The sequence below is a fragment of the Apostichopus japonicus genome, chromosome 1 (assembly GCF_037975245.1).
Source record: "Apostichopus japonicus isolate 1M-3 chromosome 1, ASM3797524v1, whole genome shotgun sequence".
NCBI classification, from domain to species: domain Eukaryota; kingdom Metazoa; phylum Echinodermata; class Holothuroidea; order Aspidochirotida; family Stichopodidae; genus Apostichopus; species Apostichopus japonicus.
The window spans coordinates 1946036-1958430 of record NC_092561.1 but is presented as its reverse complement, the minus strand read 5'-3'; the positions used below and the strand labels follow the sequence as shown (position 1 = coordinate 1958430).

At 38.4% G+C, this 12395-nt stretch overlaps 1 protein-coding gene across 2 annotated transcripts in view; it reads left to right on the top strand.

Moving 5' to 3' along the window:
* The window catches only part of LOC139976956 (carnitine O-palmitoyltransferase 1, liver isoform-like), a 40431-nt gene that overhangs the window by 22850 nt on the left and 5186 nt on the right, over positions 1-12395 (top strand). The window contains exons 10-18 of one of the 2 annotated variants that reach the window (XM_071985912.1): positions 255-378; positions 3510-3578; positions 6750-6880; positions 7830-7977; positions 8849-9013; positions 9754-9888; positions 10386-10538; positions 11182-11295; positions 11981-12073. In XM_071985912.1, the coding sequence (XP_071842013.1) occupies positions 255-378; positions 3510-3578; positions 6750-6880; positions 7830-7977; positions 8849-9013; positions 9754-9888; positions 10386-10538; positions 11182-11295; positions 11981-12073 (1132 nt within the window). The remainder of the gene's footprint in view (positions 1-254; positions 379-3509; positions 3579-6749; positions 6881-7829; positions 7978-8848; positions 9014-9753; positions 9889-10385; positions 10539-11181; positions 11296-11980; positions 12074-12395) is intronic. The other variant, XM_071985983.1, reaches the window with a different exon arrangement.

The following is a 12395-nucleotide window of genomic DNA, read 5'->3' as shown; positions in this document are numbered from 1 at the left end:
TGCTATCAAATTCACCTAAGTCTGTTACCATGACATGAGCATTGATCTTCCTGGAACAATTTGATTAAAGCTTCAAAAATGTTTCGTTTTGTTGTTGTCCCCTTTGTTTTTTGGTGTCCTGCATGGCTGGCTTGCTAGATCTAGGTAAAAAGAAAAGGAAGGACGAGGTTCTACGGAACCTGTGACTAAGAATCCTAAAAAAAAGTGACCCTGATATCTGAAGAAAAGTGCATTTGTTGTGAATTCCTTTACAGGACACCTTGGGCATCTGCTCGTAAGAGGTTCTTCTCAAGCGGTTGTAATAAGACCTCTCTGGATGTCATAGAGGGCGCTGCATTCGTTCTCGTTCTTGACACGGAGGAGTATGATTACAACGAGGTAAGATGTTGTTTGCTAATTATGTATATCTAAACATCATTGCAGAATAATTGATCCAAAGACGAATTGCGTATTAGTTATCAAAACGGCTCAAATTCATTCCAAAAATTTGTAGTTTTAGATAAAAAAGGAAAGCATCAAAATGTACTTCTTTGAGATATAAAGTAGAATTTTGTATCATTTACATTTTTTATCATTGCGGACGTGAAAACATTACATAAAATTTCACAAAATATTTTCTGCTCATTACCCTGACCAATATTGCCATCAAAAAATGCTATTGATTTATTTTGCAAATTTTATGTTCGTATTTTGGCTTTGAACTGTTAACTTTTTGATAGTCATTCATAGTCAAAGGAAGAAAAACATTTTCACAAACAGAGTAGTAAGTATTTGTTGTGTGACCTAGTCTTTTTCATTTTGTCGATGGTCGTTATTTGCAACATACAGTCATTGTTTAAGCCTTCCCTTTACAGTCGATCTGTAGAAGATTGTCTTCAGTTGTGTTTTTATTTGTGGTTGAATGTTAAGGATGTTGCTGCATTCCGCTGGTCTCAGGTATTACTAACTCCCTCCATTCATCTGTACCGAAGAATGAATTTGAAAAGTTATAACTCATGATCTCATGCAAGACTACCCATTATTTCATGAGCTCTTTGCTGTTGATCAAGGTCCCCCTCCCCCCCCCCCCCCTTAAGATAAGTTTATCAAGTCTCGGGAGAAAAATTGAAATTGTTTTAAATAATAGACCCAGGTTAATTCACCGTCCTCTCACACCTCATCAAAGGAACGTCAATTAGGAAATGCTCATCATTTCCTATCAATTTTAAAAGCTCTAATTGGTCTATACACATTATTGGAATTAGTAGTATTCACATGCAAACAAAAATAACAATAGCAGCAGGAGTCAGAAATTTGCCAAATTTTTCACCTAGTTTTTGGCATATGACTGAAAATAAAACTTGGTTATCAACTTAATGAGCTGCATTTCTTACAGGATTTTAAGGTTTCCAACCTCGAAGCAAAATAAGCTGTTTGCAAGAGTTTAAGAGGCTGTTCCAAAACCCAGACAAATCTTGATCTGTTCAGCAGTGTCTTGCATGGACACTTTTATTTCTAATTTTAAGAAATGAGAATCCCCCCCCCCCCTCTTTCAAGAGTGTGAAAACAACTCTTTTCTCCAACACATCTCCATCTCATAGTTAATTGTACAGGGTGCAGACACCTCCCTTTCAAGAGTGTGAAACACCTCTTTTCTCCAACACACCTCCATCTCATAGTTAATTGTACAGGGTGAAGACACCTCCCGTAGCATTTTGAAATGTAATCCGAGACCAGTGTAATGTAGTTTGACATATAAAATGCTCTTCATTCATATTTGTAAGAATCATTCTTCCTCGTAGATCCTTAAGAAATGGTTGCCTGTGCATCAGTCTAAATAACCTCTTCCCTGTGTGTGTTTGCAGTGCATGTTGCCATAGAAACCATTATTAATTTCAACCAATTAGGTTATGGTATTAGAGACATATGTAGTCACACCATATACTTCTTTACACCTTACCATTAAAAAATAGGGACTCAAAAAAATTGTACCAAATATCATTTCCCGGTTCAAAATAGTTGGTGTGTGTTTTGGTCTTCTTTTTTGGTCGTTCTAGCACCTTTTATTTATTATGTTATTCCATTCCAGAATTAATAACGAATCACTCTAAATGACTACCTGTAGTAATAGATGTATGTTTCGTGTTTATCATAGGCATTCATGTGAGAACCTGTATATATATGTATATAGCACAACCTTTAATAGGTGGTAAAAAGGGTAAAGGGGATTCCATCTTTTAATGACTTTAATCACCCACACTGTATATAAATATATATATATACGTACACATAACATTCCAATCCTAATACTGCACCATAATTACTCCCAATATATATCTTATTAATAACAACCCAATCAAAGATAAATTGCATGACTGCAGAACATTTTGTGGTTCCATCTTCTCTGGGGGAAAAGAGTCTCTCCAAATTCAGCTGGTTGAATTAACGATGCAAAGCTTTCTGCCATGCAGACATTGTCAACAAATGGTGGTTGGCCCATTCATATTAGAGTTTTTTTGTCACTTTTTTTGTATGTCTGTAAAATTAAGTTTCTTTGAATTAGACCAAACCTTTAATATTGGAAAAAGAGAAGTCAACCAAAGCAAAAAAAAAACCAGCTTGGGTGCTAAGGGCTGCTATGTTGTGAAAGCTGTATGCTATATGGTTCAGGCACAATTGTATTGTGGTGAAAATATGTACTTGCACGACGGAAAACCTCTCCATCTTCATCGTGGCAGTGATTTCTCAATCCTTGGATAGTGGACACTTTACTATACAGCACCATATCAACTAGAAACATCAACCTTTCTCATTTATCAGACGCAGTTGAAAACCGGAAAGTCAGTTTCTTTGGAGAAACCACACAATTAGAGCAAAGTCAACATCTAACAGTACGGGGTGTTAGGTTACATAAATAACATGTGTAAATTAGTTAAATAGAAAGTCACTGTTTTTATGAAAGAATTTAGATTGAAATCCTTTGTTGTTCCTGCTAGCAGTAAACATTCATTATTCATTTGGCAAAGTTGCCTTGCAGTTTCTTGTCAGCGACGGTAAAACTTTTCCCGTTTAAGACAACTCAGAGGAACCATTGCTGTAACAGAGAAAGCGTTGTACTGGGTTAGTCGTGTGTCAGTTTAGGATCAGTGTCAAAGTGACGGTGTTATATTACATTTACTTAAAAAGTGTAAAGGGACAAATGACTGAAGGAATCACCCTGTCGCTGTACATGCTGATAATTTGATTTAGATTGGTTTGGTACCCCCCCCTCCCCCCCGTCTGTTCTAAGGCAAAGAACACGTGCCTAGGTTCATGCATCTCATAATGTACAGTGAGAGGTATGTGTGTGTGTGTCATGAGTCTAGCACCTTAGTCTAGCACAATGAGTCTAGCACCTGTTGTACATGTCACTGGTATATTCTGATGTTAACATTTCCACTTTTTCTCTCGCCCTCTCTCTCTCTCTCTCTCATCTTATATTTTTACTCATCATCTGATATCCCTATCATCACATCGTGATGCTCTTCTAGGATACCATTTGTGAGATGGTGAAGGACCAGCCGCTTCCTAAATGGTTTGACAGCATTAAATTGCGCAAGGTAGAGTACCTTATGATGCTTTGGAGTCCCCTCCCTCCCTGCCTCCCCCCCACTCTTTCACCCCAATTTTTTTTTAAAAATGCCACTTTTTACACTACAAGAAGCTCTTTTTTCTTCACATGATGTGGATAGGTTATCTTCACATTGAAGCCTAATCTATTTATAAACATCTCTGTTCACATCAAAATAATGCTTGATAGCTTAGTAAGTGATTACAGGTAAATTACCTTAGCAACCCTTACAATGTGACCAGGATGGGTATGAATCTTTCTGCTAAAAGGCAGGATTTACTTTAAGTCATCGTGACTTAAAAAAAAAACTGCAGTGAGCATTTTAGTAAGAAGTCATAAGAAATCAGGTTTTTGCTTTTCACTTTTAATCAAACTTACTGCTCAGTCATTTCCATGAAGCTTGCTATGTTCCTGCTGATTACTACTTTAAGCAATAATTCTTTTCTTAAATTGCTTCAGGAAGTTGTTAAAATAACAGTGTGATGTGTGTTTGTGTGATAATTCAATTTAGCACACAGTGCACAGCACCATCACCACTTCTATGTCCTTGATGGGGACTTGAGTGTCCCTCCCTCCTGTTCCTTTTTTTCTACTAAACTAAGCTAATATATGACATCATGTGCAACTGGTAATTATTTGATTTATTATTTGTAAACCTGCCCTCTGTAACCCATCCGAGCTTTCCCAAACATGCTCTCCTGTCACCCAAACAAAGTCATTGAGTTTTCAAAATTTTACAATTTCAGTCCTGATAATACATACAGGATTGAAAAGAATGTTTGAAATGGTCGATGCAAAAACTTCCATCAATTTAAGACAGTAATGTCACTTCTATATTTTGAGTCTGTGGGGCAGCTTCTCGGCCTCCTCTGAGTAGATCTCTACGAGGCCTGACGGCAAACTTAAGGGAAGTAGTAAGATTTCACTGTCGGTGCACTTTATTGTTCAAGCCTAGTGCTGGGTAGCTCTGACCAAGCATACAAGTGTTGCCAAGGCAGGGCTACTTGTCAAGGCAGGGCTGGAGCTCAGCAGAAAGGCAGTCGTATTCCTGCATATCTTAGGAAGAGCATCGATCATTATTTCACACAAAAAATTAAACAGGACAGCTAGACTTATGTTCGGAGTCAGTGATGGTTACTTTGTCTGGAGTGCAATGTAAATTATTTTGAGTAATCCTTTAGTTCTGCTAGACACCGACGAGAGAAAAGCAAGCAGGCGGGAAGAGAGGAGGGATTAGGGTAGGTGGTATCAGGGAAGGCATGAGGAGGGGAGAAAAATTGGCAATCTTTGAGAATTATACTCTTTTTGGACTGAAATTAATTCTACTCTGATATGAAACACACAAAAATTGCCTTTATGCACAAATTTAATAGGCCAAAAATATAAATAATAAAGAAATAAAACAGTAAACAAAGAACATAAAAAGACAAGCAAAACAAAAACATATTTTGAGATTAAAAACTGAAAAAAAAAATATTATTAAGAATGCCGAAGAGATACATGTATTTCTTTCTGTAAAGTCAGAAAATGGAGATGGAGAAAATTGAAAAATTATCATTTATTTATGTAATTCATAACAAATCAGCTGACCTTTTTTTGCATCTGGCAAATGTCTGCTTCTTTGTTTTTGTTGTCAAGCATCTACTTACATCATATATATCAGCACTAGCACTATTCATTATCAAACATATTGCTTGCTGCCAACTTTTCTATTCAATATTCTTTCCTGACTCATCTTGATTTTAACATACTCTCTTGCAAAGCCTTTGGTTCTCATTTGTTTTGTTTTTTGTTGAAGATTTTACATTTTTGTTTTATTCTCATTTTGTAATTTTTTTTCAAATGGACTTTTCATGAAAATTCTTATTGCTGTATGACACAAAAGGCAGTCAAGAGTCAAGATCAATGTTTTCTTGACTCCTAATGTGAGGAAGATTATTTTATCAAAGGGAGGTAAGTTTGAAAACCAGAAGAGAAACAGGACGTGCTCTGGAAGAATTTGGAATCGGAAGGAATTTTGTTGCAGTTTTAATTTCAAAATAATTTGGGTTTTTTTTTTGTGTGTGTGCTCCATTTACCTTACACAATTGATTTGATTCTTCTACACCTCTTCCTGCCAGCCCCCTCCTGTAACCCCTCATCCTACCAGCCCCCCCCTGTAACCCCTCATCTTGCCCTCAACCTTTCTAGTAGCCCCTCTGCATGTCATTATTTCCAAGAAAACAATACTTCAGTACCCACTGATGTAGAATAAATGAGAGGAATTGTGTCAAATAAATAGATGCGGCCTTTAGTTCATTTGCTATGGAGGGAGGCTCAATGTTTTCCACATTCCTTCCAATTTTTGTTTTGTCGTCTCCCTTCCCATAATGCCTTGAGATGATACTCACCTTGGGTTCGAGAAATAAAGACACTATTCCCTATGTGGGGTGTGAGGGGGTGGGGTGGTGAGGGGAAACAATGACAGATTCTTGAGAAATATTCATACATTTTCTCCAACATTTTTCAAATTTGAGAACAAACTCACTTCAATCAGAGGGAGGGGTTGGGGAAAGGTAGTGGTCAAAATCCTAATACATTTCATGAAGATACATTTTGTGAACCTATTTGCTTTGTTTAGGATGACAAAAGCTTTAGATAACTTACATGGTTCTTTACTCCAATTTGGCAGTTTTGCCCTATAGTATTCTGGCTTCACCATATTAATTGTTTAAATCGTTTTCTTCTGCTGTAAATTTCTCTATCATCCGGTGCAAAATTTTATCTATCGACATTACATTTCCTGAAATATTATTATTTTTGATTTTTTAAGTCTTAAACATGATATCTGGATATTAGTTGACATTTTGAGGAGTTAAGGAAATGTTTTTGTAGAGTAGTAGAGTCCTTTTCAACTTGTTAAATTCTCTATAATGAACCAATAAAATAAAACTTTTGTTTAGGATTACACGACAACACAAGCAAGTCATTTTGGAACTTTTGGAACCCCACACTCTCTTCCCTACCCTGCCCCTTCCCCCCACCCATGTCCTAACGCCTACATATTGTTGCAGATCCCTGTAGTGATAAATCATGGTAACATCCTCCAGGCAATGCAGTTATCTGTGAATCTTTACAGTATAATATTTTGACCTTTCCATCTTTTTTTCTTATTTTACAGAAAAATTTCAATCTCGACGACTACGGAAAAGCTTTGCTTCACGGCAAATGTTACGACCGCTGGTTTGACAAGTCTTTCAATCTTGTAGTGTTCACAAACGGACGTATTGGATGTAATGCAGAACACAGCTAGTGAGTTGTTAACTTTTTAGAGAAAGGTCACCAAAGATAGAGCCTGGACACGACAAAAGATAAGATAAGATTCACTTTAATAAACCCATTTCGGGTAATTAAATGCTTGTTGTACAGAATAAGATGGATATAACATTAAAATACAGCACATGGAAATTGACTCACATAAAACAATAAGACAATAAAATTACAAAGTCCAACAATGGCAAGACTAAGTATGACAAAAACAGTGAAGGTGTTACCAACCTGTCAGGTTAAAAACCTGACAGGTTGATCCCACTCTAGACCCCAAAACATTGAAACTGCATTGATGTGATTGTGACAGTGTTAGGTCAAGTGAAGTATCACAAGTTCCTTTACGAGGGCAAAGATACTTTATACAAGTTATTAACTTGTTTACCAATAAAGTAAACTCACTTTCCTGAACTCTTGGCAAGCTGATAATGATGTCAGATAAATAAACAGGATTGAGGAAATAATATTTGTATTTTGTTACTCAGAGGATCTGAACATGAATACAAGCAGACCTATAGAGTACAATAATGCTGGTCACATGACAAGCCTGATTGTATTTAACCTTCCTCACTGCGAGCAGTTAGGTTGTAGTACATGCAAAAGGGTGTGAATTTCATTTGGTTGTAGTAACACAAGGTTAAATTCAAGTTGAAGCTAGCTGTCTTCTTCATTACAATATAGAAAATTGTGTGTCAGTCAGTAATAATGTAATGTTTTTTGGTCTTTCTGTTTGCAAAGAAGTGAAGGTTTTTGCTTATTTCATTGTTTCTGGTATATTTTGGTGGACACAATTGTTTTCAAATAAAATAACCTTTCTCTTGAATGGTCAAGTATGTGAAATTGGGAATCAAATAATAAACCAAAGACATAATAAATTGATTCAGACCCTGAAGTTGCCATGGTAACCATGCCTATGGTTTTTGTTTATCTTCAGTGCTGATGCACCAATTGTAGCGCACCTGTATGAAGAAGCCATGTCCAACGACAAGAGCATGGGCTACAATGACGATGGCCACTGTAAGGGCGTTTCCACCAAGAACTTACCACAGCTAAACAGGCTAAAGTGGGACATACCCGAAGAGGTAAGGCTGAGCAATTTTTAGGACACCACTATTTTTAGGACCCCACCTTAAAGGGTTGCATCATCATCATCATCATCCACCCCCCATCCAACCCCCACCCCCCAAATAAAATAAATGATTCACTATGCCACACCTTTCTCTGGATCCTCAAATGTGTTTCATGTTATGTTCTGTATGATATCTCAGAAGTGATTCTTATCCCAAACACAGTTCTAATAGTACAGTAGCTCTACCATGCGTGTCTTCTATCAACTAACCGAGATAGCAAGTTACTTTATTGTCCGTTATGGCAAGGGACTAGTGCGTCTTCCACAACCTATCATCACATCAAACAGCTGGGCACATGACTTTAGACTCAATTTCACAAAATCTTTTACTTTTCTTTAATTCATGAAACCGGGACTGACAGATGTTAAGTGATGGAGCCTTCCATTTCTGAAAGGAAATTTAAAAATAAAATTTAAAAATGTAAATTTGAGAGGTAATATGGGAAAAGGGAGAATACCTTCATTGAATGACAATAAATAATTATCAGTAATGGAAATATGTTCCTCTGAAATAGGGGCCGGAGAGAGGTTGGGGGGGCAGGGTGTGGGGGAGGGGGGAATTTTTTGATGCCTGCATTATCAGGAATGGAGTTAACAGTATGTTATTGTTGAGTAGTATGGAATGTAGGACTGTTTTACTGTTTGCTTACAATTGTGCCAGTTTGGGATTCTTGTATCTCAAACTTGTTTACAGTTTGGAACAATTTCAGTAACACAGAGGAGTTTTGTTACCCCTCCCCCCTTTTAACCCCCCTCTCCCCCATCCCCCCTCCATGTCAGTTACAGTTTCTTACGATGTTGACTGAATTACCTTAATTTGGCAGCTTCATGGCATCATTGAAGAGAGTTATTCCGTTGCTAAGAAGATCGCCGACGACCTTGATCTCCATATTCTGATTCACAACAACTTTGGCAAGGGTGCCATGAAGAAGTGTAAAGTTAGCCCCGACGCTTTCATCCAGAATTCAATGCAATTAGCTTTCAGGAGGGTAAGCTGCATTTTTATTAAACATCAAATGAATCTTTTCTTAACAGTTCTCTTATAAGTATTGTCCAAAAAAAAAAAATGACTTTAGAAGATGGATACAAGTGAAGGAGAATTTAGCATCGTTTTTAATTTTTCAACACATTTTAAAATTAAAATTGAACAAATAGAAAATGAAGGAAAAGAACTTTTGAAAATTTGTATAATTGTCTCATTTCCTTCTCATTTATTTCCTTTCGGAGTTTTGTAAATCTTCAAGCTTTATTGCATGTATCCCTCCTCCCCTCCCCTCCCCTCCCTTCTGCTCTGTTGTCCACCCCCATCCCTTTTCTCCCAACCTAGCCCCAATTGTAATGTCCCTATCTCACCTACTTTTTTCTTCCATAAGAGATTTTTGTAAAGCTTAAATCTTTTTTCCTTCTTTCATCCATGTTCCGTTTGCTCCGCCCTCCTCTCCCCTCCCTTTCAATTCCCATGTCCCCCTCTCCCTTCCCTTCCCTCCCTTCCCCATCCTCTTCTCTCTTGCCCTCCCTCCCTCTTTCTCCCTTTTCTCTCACTCCCTTTCCCTCTTTCCCTCCCCTCCCTCTTTGCTCTTTCCCTACCTCCCTCCCTTTACTCTCACCCCTTCCCCTCCCTCCTTCCTCCATTCCTCCTTCCACTTCCTCCATTCCCCTCTCCAGACCAAGTCCCAGTTCATGCCAGTCATAAGTAATGTCACTCTATCACTTTGCCCCCCCCTGTTAGGAAGCTGGCAAGAACTGCCTTACCTATGAATCTTGTATGACACGTCTGTTCAGAGAAGGTCGCACAGAGACCGTCCGTCCATGCACTGTCGAGTCAGTCAACTTTTGCAAAGCAATGGATGACCCTAACGTTTCGGTGAGTGACCCCAAGTTACCCTTTGATGCACCATTCTAACAACCCTCTGTCTTTCCAATGTCCTTCATATGTAACACATAATTTGTTGTCTTATCTATGGGGACATTGACATTATCCAGTTACAAATTTGTAACTTTTGTATTAAATTTTTGTGTACTTTAACAAATAAAAAATATTTCCAATTTGAAAACTAAATTTTTCCATATCAGGCAGGTATGTCAAGGAAGCAGGGGTGGATTCAGGAGTTTTAAAAGGAGGAGTGGCTGTGGACTTGTCAAAACCAACTCCCCTGTAGGGGGTTTGTCCCCCGCCCCCCCTCCCAAAAAAATTGTTTACATGAAATGGTGCATTTTAAGGCATATTTAGGTTTAAGAGTTAGTCTATATGCAAGGTTGTGCTGACAACTACCTTCCATTTTGTTCTCTGGGGTTCTCTGACTTTCCATGCAAAGTTGAAGTCTACTCTATATTGCTACGTTCTGTTTTCTGTTCCTTTAGGTGGAGGAAAAGATTGCACTATTCAAAGCCGCTACAGATGTTCATGTCAAGAGCTACTGCGATGCTATGTGTGGTAAGGGTGTCGACAGGCATCTGTTCACCCTCTACGTTGTATCAAGATACCTGGAGGTTGATTCCCCGTTCCTCAAGGAGGTAAACCTAAATAATATTGCTAAAGTGGTTGGCTGCATGCTAATACCGTTGCATCTGATGTCACTGTTTTATTATTTTCAAATGAATATTTTATAAGTTTGGAAATAAATATGATCATGATGTGAGCAGTGGTGAAACCAGCAGGCACGACCGGAAGAATCGCCCCTTTCCCTCTTTGCCCCTTCCCTTCCCCTCCCCTAACTTCTTCCTCTCATCCCTTGCCCTCTCCTCACTTCTCCCGTTACCTCTCCCGTCCCATGGGAGAACACACTTGAGAAAGTAATGTGGATGCTCAACAATAGTGAGTGAGAAGTGTAAACCTTACTAAAGAAACCTATCACCATAGAAACAGTTACTATCACTGTAAAATTAAACAATGGGAGGGTAGCAACAGGGGTAGGATGGGGGGGGGGAGTGTCAGGGGTGATGCATCATGACATTGGTAATGAAGGAGCTTCAAGTGGAACACTTGAAAACTGTATATGAAGCATATTTGATAGACAATGAAGACAAACATATTTACGCACTTCAAATAGGACGTGTATTCATAAGTTATCTCTCTGGCAGTTAAATTCATCGAATGGATAAAAAAAAAAGAGAGAGGAAAGAATTAAAGTCATTGAGTTGGTGCTTTATCTTGCAGGTTTTAAGTCAGCCATGGCAATTATCAACCAGTCAGACACCAGCCACACAAACAAACAGAGTTGACCTCAAGAAATACCCTTACTATAGTTCAGCTGGAGGTGGCTTTGGACCTGTAAGTTTTGGTCTTTCATATATTTTCATTACGATCGATACGTTATGGATGTCAATCATCAATCAATCTTTTTCGATTATCATGTCTGTCGTCTGGCCCGGACAGGGTACGGTGGGGGCATACATTGGTACTGGTTCTGCCATCCAATTGGCGATGCCGGGATTTTGAAACAAGCGAAGGATTTGCCACCTTGGACGAAACAAGCCAATTATGGCTCTGCGATAGTTTAAAGTCTGTAGACTGTTAGGCCAATCTGTTGCCGAGCCTGGGGTTCTGTCTTATTTTTAGGCCTGGATATTTGCTTTTCTTAATAGGACAACACGAACGGAGTATCTTGAAATTGTTCATTTATGTAGCGTTATGGTGGGACCCTGTACTGTTAATCTTCTTGGGGCTATCAATTTAAGTTTTCACCAATAATTTCTCTGAAATGAAATGGAAGTGAAGTACACAGATGTTGTTTGTTTTAGGAGAACTTGCCAAGATTGCAGTAAAAATACTGATGCCTGCTAGAAAAGCAAACCTCTAAAGCTAGCTTTGATCAGAAGGAAAGCTGAGCAAGGCTGAATCAACAATTTTCAAGCAATAGAGGGCAGCAGTGCCTGTTGTGTGAAATCAAACCCAGGTTCCTGTTATAAATAAACAATTTGTGGTTTTCATGTATCTTACTTCCTGTCTCCTCCAGGTGGCTGATAACGGTTACGGAGTATCTTACATCATTACCGGAGAAGATAATATATTTTTCCACGTTTCCTGCAAGAAATCCTGTCCAACGACGGTAAGTCATTTATTTCCCGCTGAAGTATTGCGTAATCCAGTATACTGTTTGGTGTTATTTGTTTGTGAGATAGGATACAAAATCCGATACATGTTATTTATAAGAATGACAGTAGATAAAAAGTTAAGGCATTATGTCTACAGTAGGATGTTGTGTGGGGGGGTGTGAGGTGGGGGTGGGGGGCCTGCTTCATCCTGCAGCCAGGCTGTGCAGGATTAAATCTGTTGTGCCGTACAGGTTCGCACAAAAGGCACAACATTTTCACATTGTAGGCACTGCTGGCGTACTGAGGTTATCTCCATTCTTTGATGTTGGTTCAGCT